Source organism: Neofelis nebulosa, chromosome 1 (assembly GCF_028018385.1).
Source record: "Neofelis nebulosa isolate mNeoNeb1 chromosome 1, mNeoNeb1.pri, whole genome shotgun sequence".
In the NCBI taxonomy this organism is placed as follows: Eukaryota; Metazoa; Chordata; class Mammalia; order Carnivora; family Felidae; genus Neofelis; species Neofelis nebulosa.
The window spans coordinates 215,696,391-215,714,060 of record NC_080782.1 but is presented as its reverse complement, the minus strand read 5'-3'; the positions used below and the strand labels follow the sequence as shown (position 1 = coordinate 215,714,060).

The 17,670-nt window shown below is 37.2% G+C and overlaps 1 protein-coding gene across 6 annotated transcripts in view; it reads right to left on the bottom strand.

The window, feature by feature from the left end:
- Window positions 1-251: 251 nt before the first annotated feature.
- AKAP11 (A-kinase anchoring protein 11) overlaps window positions 252-17,670 on the bottom strand; it is a 50,353-nt gene continuing 32,934 nt past the window's right edge. For all 6 annotated transcript variants that reach the window (XM_058684235.1, XM_058684227.1, XM_058684230.1 and 3 more), the window contains 5 exons: window positions 15,403-15,558; window positions 10,563-10,646; window positions 9,729-9,775; window positions 6,643-6,803; window positions 252-4,228 (listed from right to left, as the gene is read on the bottom strand). In XM_058684235.1, the coding sequence (XP_058540218.1) occupies window positions 4,088-4,228; window positions 6,643-6,803; window positions 9,729-9,775; window positions 10,563-10,646; window positions 15,403-15,558 (589 nt within the window). In that variant the 3' untranslated portion in view covers window positions 252-4,087. The remainder of the gene's footprint in view (window positions 4,229-6,642; window positions 6,804-9,728; window positions 9,776-10,562; window positions 10,647-15,402; window positions 15,559-17,670) is intronic.

The following is a 17,670-nucleotide window of genomic DNA, read 5'->3' as shown; positions in this document are numbered from 1 at the left end:
ACGGGGCACTCAAATACAGAACAGACTGGGCCAACAGCCTTTGAAGTCACTTATGTCAGCATCAGAGGCACCTGAACATGTAGCTAGAATCTAGTGTCCGACTAAAAATACCTAGCCTCTCTCGTTCTTGGAAACCATGTTAGAAGCATAAGGATCGTGCAATGAGTCTTCTATCATGGAAGTTCCACTTGTATGCCTTTGTTTAGTTCAGAACAGAGAAGTTAACAAGATATTACAGAATGGAAACGAAGGCCAGGCATCTCTTAAGTTTATTGGAGAATTCTTAGTTGGGAGAGGAAAGATCACAGACAAATAATTCATAAAAGATAAAAAGAACAATTAATTGCAAATTATTACAAAAGTAATTTCTGAAATGTTTATTTTGAGCCACTGCAAAAACAAAATTATAGTGCATCCTGAAGTTCATATTTTGATAAATGAACATATTAAATGACTGAAAAGCCAAAAAAAGTCACCGTTATACAAGATCTTAATGTAGTAATTCTGCACAAATAAACAGCTACGATTACTCAAAGCTGCTTTTACTATATATATATTAAACAAGAATGTGAATTACTTCAAACACTGCACAAGTAACCAAAGTTAGCAAATCCAGCAATATTAAAACCTGATATTAAATAGTATTCAAACATTACAGCAAAAACAAAACAATGAACTTCTAGAACTACAATCCTACCCACGTGAAAGGAATGTACAGGGATGGAAAAAACAATAATAAATAAATAAAGTGACAAGAGTGACCAACACTGCATCTGCGTCTTCAGAGCAGGAATCCAGTAAGTGAGTAAATGTGTGCAGGGTGTTTTGCTAAAAACGGAAACAAAACTGCATTTCACTTTTCGCTTTAGTATAATCACGTAATTCCCACTGATGCTCTAACTGTCTTGTGCTGGTGACAGGTGGGCAGGGTTTTCAATGGAAAGCATTTTCCCTACACCCTGAGTGTGGATGCATTAATATTTTTTTTTTAAAACTGTGGAAAGTTTCTTTTGAGAAATATAAAATTTAAAGCAATATACTGATGGGAAAGTGATAGTTATTTGTGAAAGAATACTACTAGCTAAATAATTAACTAAGAAGACATCTGACTCTGGACTCTGATGATGAGTCAGGGTTAAGGTCTGCGACTGGGAAATGTGCACTGATGTCAAAGCCATGTGAGTAAATGATCTTTCACTTTATACATGGTACATTTAATAAGTAATTAAATTCTCCTGCCAGCAACATAAAACCCTTATTTAAGCAAAATGGAAGTATTATGAATTGAATTAATTCACATCAAATATCTGAAAGGGTAAGTGGAACATTTTACAAAGTATAAAGATGTTATCACGTATATTCACCGAGTGAATACTCTCAGAGGTTTTATTACTTCATTAAATTCTATCAACCATCCCAATAGATATTTTAATTTTCTTCTGTGATTTACAAATGAATCATTCATTTTGTATAAATCAGGAAGTATTTTCAAAATCAACATTAATAACATCCAAAATATAAATGTAGTTTAAACGTGGCTTGGGAAAAGACTATCAAAGAATTGTTACATTTCAGTCTAAAATAATGTTCTAAAAAAAAAAAAAAAAACCTATCAGAAGGCCTCGTCCACTTTCTTCCCACAGATCCTTCAAGGGTTCTGAAATTGATAAACAGAATTCAACTCAACGCACATCACAACTTAACAGTTCTGAGTAAGACATGGTAATTTCGTAAGAGCCAAAATGCACAGAATGGCAAGATCACAATGTTATATAATACAAATAGGTCAAGTAGATCTGTAATAAAATAAGACGGGTAGTCCTCAACAAACAGAGCTGTTCTGAAGACTGGGCAACCAAACAGACGGAACATGTCTTTGGAATAATCACAAAGTGCCTTTAAAGAATGTGAGTTTAGACTGCACTTGATTAAAAGATACTTCTCTCCCTACAAGGAGCTTTAACTCACGCTTCTTTTCACATCTGCCAATACTTAATATTTTTCTCTATGCCCCTGCGTGAAACTGATACAGGGGTAGAGTTCCACTAGGATTCTTACCATGCATGCTAACTAACACCTAAAGACTGGTCTGTCCTTACGTCGTGGCTAAATCAGGGAACTCTGAATCCAGCAAAGCTCCAGGTAAATGCAGAGAAAACAAAGACAGGAGGAAAATCTTCAAAATGATTTCTACCATAATAGAAATAAACATAAACACTTTCAAGCACAGAAAGTTTTAACGAAACTAATATATTTTCACTTTAGCTGAAAAGAAAGTCCGAACACAATCTGGCTGTTAATCACACCTGTACATATATCCAAGTTAATAAACACAACTTGATAGTTATATACTTGTAAAAATTCAATCCAAGCTTAATAAACCATAAATCCGTGTTATCATCAACAACCCAGGTGCCAGCGTGTATAAACCCAGTCCAGTGCTGCTAAATCTCAAGTTCTGAGAAGCAAAAGACAGAAACAATTCTGGTTATATACATTTCCTGCATTTCTCCACCTTAAAAAATACTTGAAGAAACTTTAGGCAAATTTATTTTTAAGGCTCACTCCATTTCTGTATCTTAAGTTGAGAAAAACCAAAGCTTACAATGTAATCTCAAAATATTTAAGTGGCTTTTGGTATTTTTCTTACAAAGCAAATTTTACTCTCTCATTACAAAATACATTTCTCTACCATAATTATTAATTCAAATTAATGTAAGTGCCCTTATTCCTTGCCCCTTGGTGGGTGCTTATGTCTTCTACACTTTGTGCAGCTTCCAGAACAGTCAGTGCTCAGGGAAAAAGAAAATGCAATGGCAGGAAAAAAGAAAATGTAATGGAGCAAAACCAAACCCCCAACAAAAGGTGATTTACTCTAGATTATAAAATCCACTAATGGAAGAACCAAAAGCTCACACGCGCATACCCTCACGTACAAAACCAACACACAAGCACTATTCGAGTCAACTTGCAGTTTCTAAAGACAAGGTAGTAAAAAAACACAGAGCCCAGAAAAATCATGTCAGTCAACTTTACAAAACAGTGCAGATACTATTTTATGGGGGAGAGGGAGCCTGGGCATCCCTTCTTTTTCTAGAAAAAGCTCATCCTTGCTAAGAAGAGAGTTGTTTGTTTTTCAAAAATCCAACAGTGAAAATTATTGGGCTTCTCTAAATGCATTTCCATATTAACATTAATTTTTAAAATTTTAACATGTTTTGCACCTTTATTTTAATTTATAGGATAAATTAGGGATGCAAAATAGTTAAAAAAAAAAACAAGAAATAAAAATTCTTACTGCACAATCTTTATAGACATTTTATTTTAAAGCACCTTTTAAATGTCAACAGTGGGTTTCTAACCAAGAAAACAGTAAAATAAAAAAGGGCACAAACCCACTAGGCAAGTCAAAAGTATTCCTCTACACACACACACACACACACACACACACACACACACACACACTTTCATGCCAGATGGATTGGCAACATTAGCAAATAATGTCATTTAATGAAAGGCTGGGGAAACTATCACTTACGGTATTTAGAGAAACCTAAAATACTAACGTTTCTAAGAAATTAAATAGTTTGGGGGGATTCAAAAACCTACCAATAGCTGAGCTATGAAAATAAAAATGACTTTTAAAAATAAGAAAAAAATTCTATTGGGGGAAGAAAAACCATTAGCCTCAAAGCTATTTTGTCAGATTAGTTCTTAACAGGATAGCATTTGTCTGCAACGTCCTTGGCCGCCTGGGTGCGGTTCATAGCAGCACTAACTTGGATGCAAAAAGAATGCTGTCAGTCAGTGTCCCTGAAAACCTCATGGTCAGACCTTCCGTCAAATCAGTGTTCTTAGGATCTTAACACACTATGCACGTGTCTAGAAGAATAAATGAAGATCATATTTGACAGAGATTACAAAAGTATGAACTATATATATACAACGTGGGATGACGGAATGCGCTTTTAAAAAGCTCTATCTACTTCCCTCCCAGTTCACGGTAAGTGGTAACAGTTTACCCTATGCATCCTTATCTGTTACTTCCTCTCCCCAAACAATAAAATGGACCGGCTGTGCGTTTGTTCTATGCGTTTTCCAAGAGCCAGTCAAACAGTGACTTGCACCTCTCCTCCCCCGGCGTCTTCTCCCGCATGTCATAGTACCGCAGCACAGCCTGCAGGAGGTCCCCCACCTTCCATCCCTTTCCTTGTAGTCGTTTTGAAAGCTAGGAAGAAAGAAAAGCATGTCCAACATTAACCAAAGACAATTTTCTAACAATCAAGTTTTCATTTTTATTTTTCATATCAGATCACTGTAAGAATCCTGCTGCCTGTGGTTAAAATATTATTCCCCAGTTTTATAATGAAGTCTTCTCCACTAAATCACCACCCCTTTACACAAATTAAACCCTCTTGCTTCCTGCCTTTGACAAACACATCTCCTTCACAGAATGACACTTTGGGATTGTTGGGAGACAGAACTCCACAAACCTCACCCACCAGATAGTCTGTGTGGGAGTCTAGTCTCCATTTCTACACCAACTTCTTGACCTAACTAAATACATCTGCCACACCCTCAATCAGGAACATAAAATAATAAAGATAATGTCAATCTTAATAGAACGATGTGGATTTTTCCTTTCACAACATGCAGTGTGGCTTTTTTCTGGAATACACACTCTGGCCTCAATGGAAACATGGCTTTCTAAGTTAAGAAATGTTAGTGTTTCGACAAAAAACAACCAAAGTAAATAAATATTGTGGTGATCATTTCACAATATATACAAATATCAAATCATTATGCTGTATACCTGAAACTAATATAATGTTATATTTCAACTACACCTCAATTTTTTCTAAAAAGTAAATACAGGTTTAAATAAACTCTATTGTCACCAGAATCAGAACATGTCTTCACTCATTTTTTTTTTCTCTTTAGTCCTGTGAAAACTAATTTTGTAATATAAATATGCTTAACCTTTTTAAAAAGTATCCTTTCAGAGATATAATTCACAGAGCATACACTTCATCCACTTAAAGTTTACTAGTCAATGGTTTTTAGTATACTCCCCCCGTTGAATGCAACTCTTACCACAATCGATGTTAAAACATGTTTCACCACACCAAAAGGAAAGCTCTACTTATTAGTAAACATGCCCCATTTGTCACAAACCACTCAACTCTAGGCAATCACTAATCTACTCCAGTCTCTATAGATTTGCCCATTTTGGCCATTTCATATAAATGTAACCATAAAACATATGCTCTCCGGCGACCAGTTTCTTTCACTTAACATGACTTCAAGGTCTCTCCATGGTGCAGCATACACGTACTTCCTTCCTCTTTACTGACAGATAATATTCCACTGCATATATCACCACATTTTATTTATCCATTCCAGGATGTTTCCACTTTGGGCCTATTATGAATAATGTTGCTGTGGACATGTGTTTTCACTCCCCTTGGGTATATACCTAGGAGTGGAATTGCTGGGTTATAGGATAATGCTAGGTTTAACTTTTTGAGGAACTTCCAGAATGTTTTCCTAGGTTACTTGGGAAGAGGTCCCTTGCCCCAAGCACTAACATGCTCACGCTCAGTTCTACTGAAGGCCTTCCTTAGTCCTCAGTTTATCCATGACTAAATGACTTGAAAATGTTTGCCTCTCTACAGTCAGTTCTGACACTTTTCCTACCCATTCCTTCTCCCTGACAATTCATTCCTTGAGCATCTCTTTCCGTCTTATTTTCTCCTTCTGCTCACAAACAGAAACCTAAACTAGAAAACTCCAAAAAGTCCAAGTAAAAACAAATTACAAAATGCCAAAAAAAATTATTTTTACCAAATGCCTTTTTCACATATTTCTTTCAACAATATCTTTGTAAATCCTAAACCAGGAATCAAGAGTAACTGGATTGTTCCTTTTTTGTTATTACAGATCAATATATACTGGTTACTCATTGGACTATTCTGTACCTATAGGAAGATTAAACCAAAATTCTGGTAAGGAAAATTCTGGGACAAAAACAACACTATAAACCAAAACTCTTGACTAACAAGGTGCCTGGCAAACAGTTAAGTAAGTTCTCAATAAAGACATCCAATTAATGCATCAAATCTGACTGTTCTATTATTAGAGCCCTATTAAGTCCTCAAAGTGGTTCATGATCCCTTATGAAATGTTTAAACCTTTACTGGCTTTTGAGTATGCTAGTGTCTCCCACTAGAGAGGCTAGATTAACAGAGTAGGAGACATACTAATTCCAAGGCACAATTATGAATCAATTTAAAACAAAGAATAACTCAGTTTTTGCATACGAACACATGTTTATTAACGGCACCTAACTTGGAGTACTTAGGATGTGCCAGACACTAGATTAAGCATCTTTTTACATCCTCACAAAAGCTCTGTGAGGTAAACTCCATAGTCATTTTCACAGTGCAGTTAAGGACACGGAGACTGGGGAGCTTGCCTGTGGTTATGGCACAGCGGACATCTGGACCCAACTATGAGACTCTACCACCTAAATGTTTACGCCCTCTGCTATCAAGGGGCATCTTACTAGACCAACCACGTGACACAGAGTAGCACGTACGGCGAAACGTATCCTCATAAACACTCTATACGGCAGGTCCTTACTTGTATAAACTCCTTCTTCGCAGAGTCATGAAGACAAAGTTCTGCCACTTCAGCCTCCGAAGCGACGAGCCACTGAAGGATAATCCTTAGCTGGGGGTCTACTGTGCACGGCTCCATGTCGATATTTGTAATGAGCAGAATCTTTCGGTCTTGCTCCAAACCTAATATTGACATTTAAGCAATATAAAGTAAAACTCATCAATTTGATTCTCAACACCTCTGGTTTCCCAGGATAGGTACTTTCCATTTCTTAAGATTCCAGCCAATGCTGGAAAAAAATCCGTCCTTTCTTACTCCTATGTTGACATCAACTAAAACATTTATTTGAAAGGGCAAAACAATTCTACAACAAAGGAGTAACACTGATCGTCTACTGAGAGCACAAATGTAAAACTCTACTTTGAGGCACTGAATTCAGATCCTTTATAAGTGCCATAATTTGTGTCAAAATACAATACACAGGTAAAGAAAGAGAAACCAAACTATAAAGCTATAATTACCACCAAAATAGAAGTGAAACAGAAAAATACAATCTCAAATAAATAAACCTATTAAATGGACTTTAAGAAAGCTGCTTGAACTGAGAGAAGGAAGCAGCAAGCCCTTGTATCACACGTATTACATCATAAGTAACGTTCTAAGCTCTTCTGCTATACAAACTCCTGGAATCCTCACACCCACCCTATGAGGTGGGAACTACGTGAGAGATGTGAGGCAAAGAGAGATCCAGAGTATGACAGTGGGGAGGTGGCTGAACCAGGATGTGAACACAGGCAGTCTGGCTCCATGCTCTGTGTAATCACTTCATTCTTTAGGCAGAATGGGGGAAAAAATGTCATATGCAGCCACTTAATATCCCAAGCGCCAGACTGGGGAATTTTCTGGCACTCCTTGATAAATAAAAAACTGCTCTCAAGTTTCCTTTTTTAATGAAAAGTACGTTTTCAACATAAGGAAGGATGAATCGCTGTTGATGATAAAACTAATGACCTGTGGACCCATATCAAGTGTTTACCCACTCCTGCTTAACGATGGCTGAGCAAAAAGCCGCGCTGAGACAAGGGCCCTCCCACACAAGAGATGCACGGTGGGCACGCTGGCAGACATCACGCCAGTTTGTACCAGCAATGGAAATTTGGTGGTGGATGGCCCTGATTCTTCTTGAGGGCACTGGAGGGCATTCTAGACTACCACTGATCATTTTTAGGATGTGTTGGTTCCTAATTTTTTCATTTAAAAAAACGGATCCGTGTCACGCTTTAAGATAAACGTACTGCCTTTTTCCTCCTCTCCCCCCACTGACTCTCAATCAAAAATGGGTCTAGTGCACTATGATACCAGGCGTGGCCTCAGGGCCATTCAGTGAATCCTGCAGAGGTCATGGGGTCACAAGCTAAGTCACCTCAAGACTTCTCTGTATTACTGGCTTTCTCAGCTCAGAGCTCCTGGCTCTTTGGAGAGGTTACTAAACTCCAGCAAAAAGGGAAGGAGCTGACCTACTGCAACTATAAACAACAATGAAAAGTAGGATTTCCATAATTTTGAATCTTTCTATATATTCATTTCAATCCATCTCCTAATTTACCAATTCCTAATTTAACAAAATTGAAAGTTGGCCACAATTTTCTACATGATGAGAAGACTGGGATCTCAAAGGTGAGTGATGGCATGGCATATATCCACATGTAATTCTGATTTCTATCTATTCACAAAAGAAACCCTAAAGAGCTTGCTAGTGCCAAAAGTAAACTTTGAAAATGAATTTCATTATTTATATTCACCTGTATCTTCTTTTCTCTTATTCATTCCTCAGTAAAGTCAGTTAAGTAATGACTAGTTCATTAGAGAAAATACTCACCACACGCATTTACACCATGTACTGCCTTTGGAATAACTTTGCTCACAGGCATGACTTGGGAAAAAGGATACAATTTTTCTAGACAAAGTCAACACTCTTTAAGTCAACAAAAATAAAGCAAATTATTACCCAGCCTATCTGTGACTCTAAAAGCATTGTCCTACTACTTCATATCTGATGACAAAAACTTACTTCTAGAAGCCCGATATGAAGAATGTCTATTGAGCAGAAGCATTGGCACTAAAAAATAATCACCTCAGTTCGGAGGATTTTATCTCAAAAACCGGTACATGACCTCCCTAAATAAGGAAGGCATAATTGGTGACAAAACTGATTGGAAACTCAGGTATTATGAAAGTACATTTCAAGAAATTCATTTGGGAAATTTTCTCAGTTTGTCTACTTGCAAAGAAAGGATGAAAAAAATCACTAGTTCAAAAACAGTATCCCAAACAGTATGAATATTTTTAGGTGTCACTAGAGATTGTTGGTATTTTCATAATTAAAAAAAATAAAGATTTTTGGAAAATAAATCAATAGCCATCTAATCACAATGAAAATTCAGCTTCGGCACGGAAAGTTTCTATGTTCGCTCAGATATTCTAATATATTTGAATTAAGCATTATAAATGATGGTCCACAACTCTGTGACCAATGGTATCCAGTATTTACATCCTTAGAACTATATTCATCAAAGAAAGAATTGAGTATTTTCTTCAAATATGTATATGTGTGAGTTTAGGAATAGAACTGAGAGAGGGAAGAATTTATTTTAAAATATCTTTTAATTTTTATTTATTGATTGATGAAAGATCAACATTAAAACACTAATTCTAGAAGCTACTAGTTTGGGAGGAAAAAGCTAGGGCATATGCCATAATTATAATAAATTATATCTTATAATGTAAGGGTTTTATGTTTTTAAAAAGACAATTATACAGAGAGATTATCATAAATTTCCCTCTCCAATAATTAAATAATTCTTTTAAAGCATGTCAGCCTTTACACCAATGGGTAGGCACTTCATTAGTTTAGCAATCAAATAGTACAAATTGTTTAACAAAGGACCTGACATTGGATACATTAGTACAAGAATATCCTGATTTGTAATGTAAATACCCTGATTTATAATAAAACTGGAGACTGACAAAAATGGACAGGTTAAAGACTCTTCTAGAACCTTATACAAAAAACACGCAAACACTTTGAAAAACAAATTGTCAATTACCTTCTACATCATCCTCATGATCTTCATCTTTATCATCTGGCCCATCACTTTTCAAATAAAAAGAGCAGAAGCAGTTAAAAAAAAATGGCTTTAGTTAATAATAGTATTAAAACTAATTCTTAAAACGTGGTAAAGAATGAATGTTACGATGATATGTGACACTTAAAAAGGGAAGAAATGCCAATAAAAAAGGAAGCTTTGCTTCTCACACCATTTCATGTTAAAATCTGAATTGTAAATGATGCCTAGATAGGTCATCGATAACTAAGAGGTTTTACCTTACCGTGATACAGAACACCAAGTAATTTCATGATAAAACTTCTTTTAAAATAACTTAAAGCTGAAATATTCTACTAATTTGGTTTTAGATAACACAGCATTTGAATTATCACCGAATGCCATGAATAATTATTAATGCTTCTGCTGATCCCATGTACATATTTTTTAACAGGGTAAAAAAACACCTTTTTCCTACACTTTTCTTATATATGAAATAAAATTACATACAAAAACAAAATAAACCAATAAACCCAAACCCCAGAAATCCTGTAGGAAGCAAGCTCTTTTTAACGAAATAATAATCGGTAGAATGAAAAAGAGCAAGCAGAGCAACGCATGCATAGACGTAACACATTTTGCAATTAGATGTCAGTCATGTCTTAGCATAATTGAATTTTTTCATTAGATGTAAATTATCAAGCAGAATCACGTCCAAATATAGGAGAAAAGCAGACTGAAACATACTGGCACTGTAACCCACATTCTTTTAAGAATATGACATCATGCATTAGTGTGAAAGACTCATCAGTTTTTAAGTTTCTGGACTGGACCAACCTGTCTGTTGTTGGAAAGGATAAATTGTCCTCATACAAATCTCCTTCTAAACCAAGACTGCTCCAGCTACTGCTGTTACCATTACTGCCAGAAGAAGAAAAGAACAGAGCTGAACCAGAAAATGAATAGTAAAGAAGACCTTGGTTTTCCTTGGAACAGCTTCTGTCAGTGGTAACTGGGAGGTTCGGAAGCTGCCCCGGAGGAGTGGGGCATCCTTGGAGGGAGAGACCATCACTGCTACTGGAAAAGGAACTTGACAGCTTCGGACATTGAAAGTTTTCTTACTTGCCCTCAACAGATCAGGAAAATTATTCTAAACCTGTATTTATTTTACACATGAACATAACAGAAAGACTTTTAGGACAGCAAATGGATGCACAAAGTAAGAAGCTTCATGATTTAATTAAGGTCTACGACAAATCTTGGGATATAATTTGTAAAAAGCCAATACCCTTCAGTTTGGGTAAAATTTTAAAAAGACCGTAGGTTAACATTCTCTCAGCTCTTTAGACAGCGCAAACACTGATGGGCTGGGTAGGTGGGGATGAAATGACAGGCACAAAAACATAGCCCCGAACAGACCTTTTGTACCTACTTGGAGAAAAGATGTTTTCTGATTTTAAAATACTCTTATTATGTCAATGACCTTCATTTCATACATTATGTATAATTCAGTAGGTGGCAAATATTATACACTTTCTTCAGAATATTGAATAACCAAGGCTCAGTTAAGCAATGCACCTGTCTGGTGGGCCAGTCACCAGTGCCACACAGAGAACTTCTTGAACTACCTAACTAGAAGAAGAAAGCAACTAGATTCTCAAACTGCGGCAAAGCAATAAAACACAAAAAGCGACTGTGTTCAGAAACAAAATTAAGTCAAAAATTTCAGATTAAAACCTAAACATGCAATTTAAAATTCTAAATCATTAAAATAATTAGTAAGCACATTAGTTCGCAGTGATAAGCAGCTTATATTTCCCCACATTATGCTAGGCAATTATAAAAATTAATATTTATATAAACCAAAATTTTGGTTCTAAAAAGTGAATTAACACAAAATCATCCTCTGTGCATCAGTAGATGTTGACAAGGTTACCAACAAAGGGACAGTTATTTAAATGTTATAAAGAGTTTCCAAGCAATTTCAACAATTTGCATATCCATCTTTACTCTGGCACTATCACACTGTCACACACTATAATGTCTTCGAAAATAAAAGCTAAAACTGAGCAGTGCCTTTTCAACCTATGTTCAAAAAAATATAGTTCTATCATAAAACCATTAAAACAACCAGAGTTATGCCTATGTAGCCTGCTGTCAAACAAATCAAGAATGGAAAAACATGGAGATACCGAAGGGACAGACGGCTGTGAGCCAAAGAGAAAGAAAAAATTGATGATCTCGAACACTTCATTTACATCTACCAATAGAACAATTTTTCTAAACAAAGAAAAATACTACAAAATTAAAATTCTTCCTCATTCCCTGACAACAACGACCCCTCCTTTTAATTAATAATAAAAACCCATCACCTAGATTTTAAGTGAACATGAAAAGAAATAACAGCTGAAGAATGTAAAGACCAAAAATTCAAACTCCCTCTATTTAACCTCATTCCCTCACCTCTGCTGCCCCTCAAAATGGATCAGATTTAAAGTTAGGACCATAGAATTTTTCATCTAACCAGGACACTTTTGGAAATGAAAGAAGTCACCATTAATAACTATACCAGAACAGCAGGAGCAAACCAGGACTGTCCTGAGCAATGATCATCTGACATTAATCCAACACAACTTAATTTCTTCACTTAACAGTCTTCATATTTCATTCATGAACACTGTCCTGTTTCCATCATTTTCTTTTATACCTTTTCCTATTTCCTATCTATTCCTATTTGTGTATTTTCCTTTTACATCTTCTCATATTTCCAATGTCTAGAACAGGCATACCTCCAACCAGTGGGAGTCTAGGGCTAAAATTCTTTATTGTGGTTTTCAGCCATATGAAGATGACTATCAACTTTGACATATCTCATAAAGATGATCTCAAAACTTCTGCCAGCCCGGCCCCACCTCTTACCTAATCCACTATATAACTACTAAGATTCACAGACTGCTTGAAGTACTTGAAGAGATGCATGTACCAGGTCTCTTCCTGATCAAATAACTATACATTCCTCATAAACACTTGTGTACTTTGAAATTATTGGTTTTTTTTTAACTGTTGCCCTCTACTAAACCTCCTATTTAGAGTGAAAGCACGTAGAGTGTCCAAACTGGAGTCTTTTATCTCCTATCTGATCTCTGTACCAGAAAACAGCACATGTCATCAAAGACAAAACATGTGAAGTCATGTATTTTAAGCGTGGTCTCTGAAGCAGCTGCATTAAAATCATCTGAGGTGCTTACCAAGCATGAAGATTCTTGGGACCTCCGATGACCTAATGAATCTTAATCTCTGGGAGGTGAGGCCCTGGAACCTGTATATCCAACATGCACTCTACCAACTCTGGACAGGCCCTAGTTTTTCTTTGTGCTTGAACCTTAATAACCACACAGCATAAGAGTTCTTATTAAAACTGTGCTCAGGGGCGCCTGGGTGGCTCAGTCGGTTGGGCGGCCGACTTCGGCTCAGGTCATGATCTCGCGGTCCGTGAGTTCGAGCCCCGCGTCGGGCTCTGTGCTGACCGCTCAGAGCCTGGAGCCTGTTTCGGATTCTGTGTCTCCCTCTCTTTGACCCTCCCCCGTTCATGCTCTGTCTCTCTCTGTCTCAAAAATAAATAAACGTTAAAAAAAAACAACAAAAAACTGTGCTCAATTAAAACTACAGGTGTGTTTCTGACAAAATGCTATCAAGCTAAGTTTTTCCCATCCCAAATTCAAACAGTTAATTTTCTGAGCCAAATGTATTTACCCATGTTAAACATAATCATTTTAGTCTCAGCCTGATTTGGTCTTTTTGAAACTTGGTCCTGTTAAAGAGATTTTTTTAAATGTTCGTTTTAAGCCATTCACACATAATGAGCACAGTAGTCCCTTCTTATCTGTGGAGGATGCATTCCAAGACCCCCAGTGGGTGCCTGAAACCACAGACAGTACTGAACCCCATATATACTATGGTTTTTTTCTTTACATATCTACCTACGATGAAGCTTAATTTATAAATTAGGCACAGTAAGAGACTGACAACAAAATCTAACAATAAACTAGAATAATTATAACAATATATGGTAATAAAAGTTATGTGAATGTGGTCTCTGTCTCTCAAGACATCTTATTGTATGTACTCACTATTCTTGTGATGAGGTGAAAAGATAAATTGCCTACGTGTTGAGATGAAGTGCAGCCAATGATGCAGGCACAGTAACATAGTAACATAATGTTAGGCTACAATGACCTTCTGACAACATGTCAGAAGGAGGGCCATCTTCTTCTGGACCTTGACTGACTGCGGGTAACTGAAACCACGGAAAAGCAAAACCACAGATAAGGAAGTGGGGAAGGACTACTTACTCTCCAGCACTGATAAAATGCAAAAGAGGACAGAACCAAGGACAGAGCCATCAAATCGGACAACATCCTGCAGAGTTCTTCTACTGGCGACAGGCCCCTTAATGCCACGGGCCACTAACCCTGGTTCTCTCATTTTAACCCCAGGATTTCCAAAGCAACATCAACCCTCACGGAAATTCTAGAAACCCGTATTTCTCCAAGATGAGAGAAGAATTTTAGTGTTAACTTCCTATACCAGGTTAGAGTCATGGAAAAGGCCACATGATGTTTGTGATATTACCCCTACGTCCCACTACCACTTTTAAAGACTGCCTTTTGGGAACTCGATTTTAAGATGTATTGGTGGTTTACGCAGCATTTTAAGAAACTATGACAGAACAGATGTTCTATAAAAATATTAATACTGGTTAATCCAAGCATCAAACAAAATGCTCTGAGATGATGTGTTCTAACAGGTGAAAAGCCATTTCTTTTCCTTCCTCCCCTCCTTCCATGGTCTTCTCGCCTCCCCCTCCTGCTCAGTCACTTCCAAGGGTTCTGTTCAACTGAAGCCTCACAGGGTCCCTTCCACAGCCTGAAACTAAGAACGCTTTCCTCTCCCTACACTCAGCTGTGGAGGGCATTTATTATTTCCAATTATCAATTAATGTGGGTCAGAATTTATGGCATTTTATAGTTTAGTCAGGAATGCCTTTATAGAGTTAAGAATGTAAGAAAAAAATGTACTGCAATTAATAAAATATTCAAAGGACTGTTATTATGAACAAAATTACCTAAGAAAAGTTATATATGAGGTTAAGTGCCTTCTGCTGTACAAAACCGTATTTTTATGATAAGTTTATGTATTATTTCCAGTCAGTCACATATAAATGCTCTAGGTCATTTTGTTCCTCAATAGCAGGCTAAGTGAGAACTCCTTCTCCAGAAAGATATTACTTTAACTAATAACAAGAAAATTCCAGGGCCATTTTGATACCTTTTACAGATAACTGTCCTTTACCCCAGACTAGAAAGAAAAAAAAAAAGTACCCTTTTTAAAGTAAGAAATACATTTTTTCCATCAAAACTTCACAAAAGTCTGGGAAAATCCTCAGGGTATAAATCCAAATGTATGCAGTATTGTTCATATCAACTACTGGCACACCCAAAGAAAATTAGCTTGGCTTGTTACTGTATCTAATACATGTGCAAAACCATTAGAACCGTATTATGGATAATAAAATATGTTTTGAAAACAATGGCAGAATTTTCAAATTCATAATTCTTAAACCCCCGGTGTGAAGCTACTTCTGAGGTCTGAGGATCACACGTACAACTTCAGTTACCTTTCACTTAGGTGATGAAAACTGCTGCTCTCATCCTGGTGTTCATCTTCAAAACTTAAATTGGACCAGCTGCCAGTGCTGTCATCACCAATACTGAGGTTTAGCTGCTGGCTGCCCAGAGACTCAGTTGACTGAAAGTCTTCTATTTCTTTTGGACTAGAAGGAAGGAAGGGAGAGAGGGAGGGAAAAAGAAAACCAATCCGAAAGCATCAGATTCTGAATTCTAAGGCTATCAATTTGACGATAAAGAGGACAAAAACAAGACACAATATTCAGAGCCACACCAGTGGCCCATCCAACACTTTGTGTCTGCTAATGAAGAGACTTTGTAGGAGAGCATACTAATTTCAAAGTGAACTGAGCTCTATCTGTTATGGATCCACCCCAAGTGCTACATTTATCTAACTTCTCTTTAAAGCAGTTCATATTTTAACTGGGACCTTAAGTTTACCACCTACTTTTAAGGCTGTACTTTTTTTTTTTTTTTAACGTTTATTTATTTTTGAGACAGAGAGAGAGACAGAGCATGAACAGGGGAGGGGCAGAGAGAGAGGGAGACACAGAATCTGAAACAGGCTCAAGGCTCTGAGCTGTCAGCACAGAGCCGGACGCGGGGCTCGAACTCACAGAACGCGAGATCGTGACCTGAGCCGAAGTCGGCCGCTTAACCGACTGAGCCACCCAGGCGCCCCTTAAGGCTGTACTTTTATTTGTACTGACAGGAAGCTCTTTCTGGCTTTAAGAACAAAAAAGCAGTTTGAGGAATTCAACTACTGTCAATCAAGCCTACAGTCAAACCAGCCTGATCTCCTTAAAATTTTGAGCATGGATCATAACCCTTCTCATTATTTTTTTCAATGAAGAAGAGACATTTACATCTTTATTCCATCTTCACAAGAAAGACCATTCACTATTCAATTACTCTAACTGCCCACTCTATATTTTGTTCTCAACTTAACAGTTTAAAAATTGTATTTTTAAAGATGATGAGGAAAAATGTTAGTCTTTTGATCAAAACCTTCTGGTGGCCTCTCACCGATCAGAGTCCAGATCCTTATACTTGCTGGTATGATTCCCTCTCGTGATTCCCTCCATCTTGTTTCACCTCTTACTCTCCCCAGCTCACCAACGTCAGCCATGCAGCCTCTGTGCTATTTCCCCAACATGCACAATCCTACCCCTTTGTCTGGTACCAATTCCCACATGACTTCTTCTCTCTTCACCCTGGGCTCTTGGCTCAAATGTTACTCAGTGTTGCTTCCCTAGCTACTGCCCACCATCCCCACCTGCTGCCACTGACCACCACCATCCATCGTCACCCCACCCCACCCCACCTCTACCCACCTCTCTTCTTTTAGTTTTCCTCCAAAGCCCTTATCACTCTGTGACATATTTCGTATTTTACTTCTTTGTCTTATTCCATTGGAACATAAGCTCCAGAGAACACGTATTTTTGACCGTCTTACTTATTTCTGTATTCCCAGTGCCTGGGATAGATCCTGAACTGCCCACCCCCTTGGGGGCTATCCTCATTTTATATTTAAGATACAGCAACCAGAATTATAGTGGACAGGCACATTACAGTTTTGAGCCATAATGGAGCACTCCTTTGTTCTTTTTTTTTAATACTTCTCTGGAATGTGCCACAATCTAATGGTTTTTTGGCTGAAATGACCCACTAGATGAGGTCCAGAGAAGAGTTTTAATGACTGCTGAGTTATTCTGCCTCATAAATAACAGCTCAGAATACAGTTTAGATGTTTGCTCTTCTAAAAATGCACTACCATATAATTCCCCATTTAATACTCACATACCACCCTTCTGTACATTATAGCTCTGTGAAATATTTATGGCTATTTTCACGAATCAAACATTTGCAAGAAAGGGGACACTAGTGAAAGAATCCAAACGATACCTTTAAAAATAATCCATCTGAATGAATCCCCCTTAAAGCTTCAAAGGCAAACCATTTTAACATCAGAAACAGAAACTGGGAAACAGCACACTATACACACTAGAGTCAACTTTTAACGATCAGCACTTATAGAACCCTAGCCCAGTTATTAAGAAAAGAAGAGAAAAGGGAAAAGAAATACAAAGCAATATTCCACTGGCCTTGACAAAACGTTGGAATAGACAGCACCAGCTTATATGAACAAGTCCAAGGGCTGACTTACTCACCCAAGGGAGTAGGAAGGGAAAGTGAAAATACTGAGCTATCAATAATAGCATTTGCCAGGCCCTCGAGGGATGTCTTAGAGACTCCAA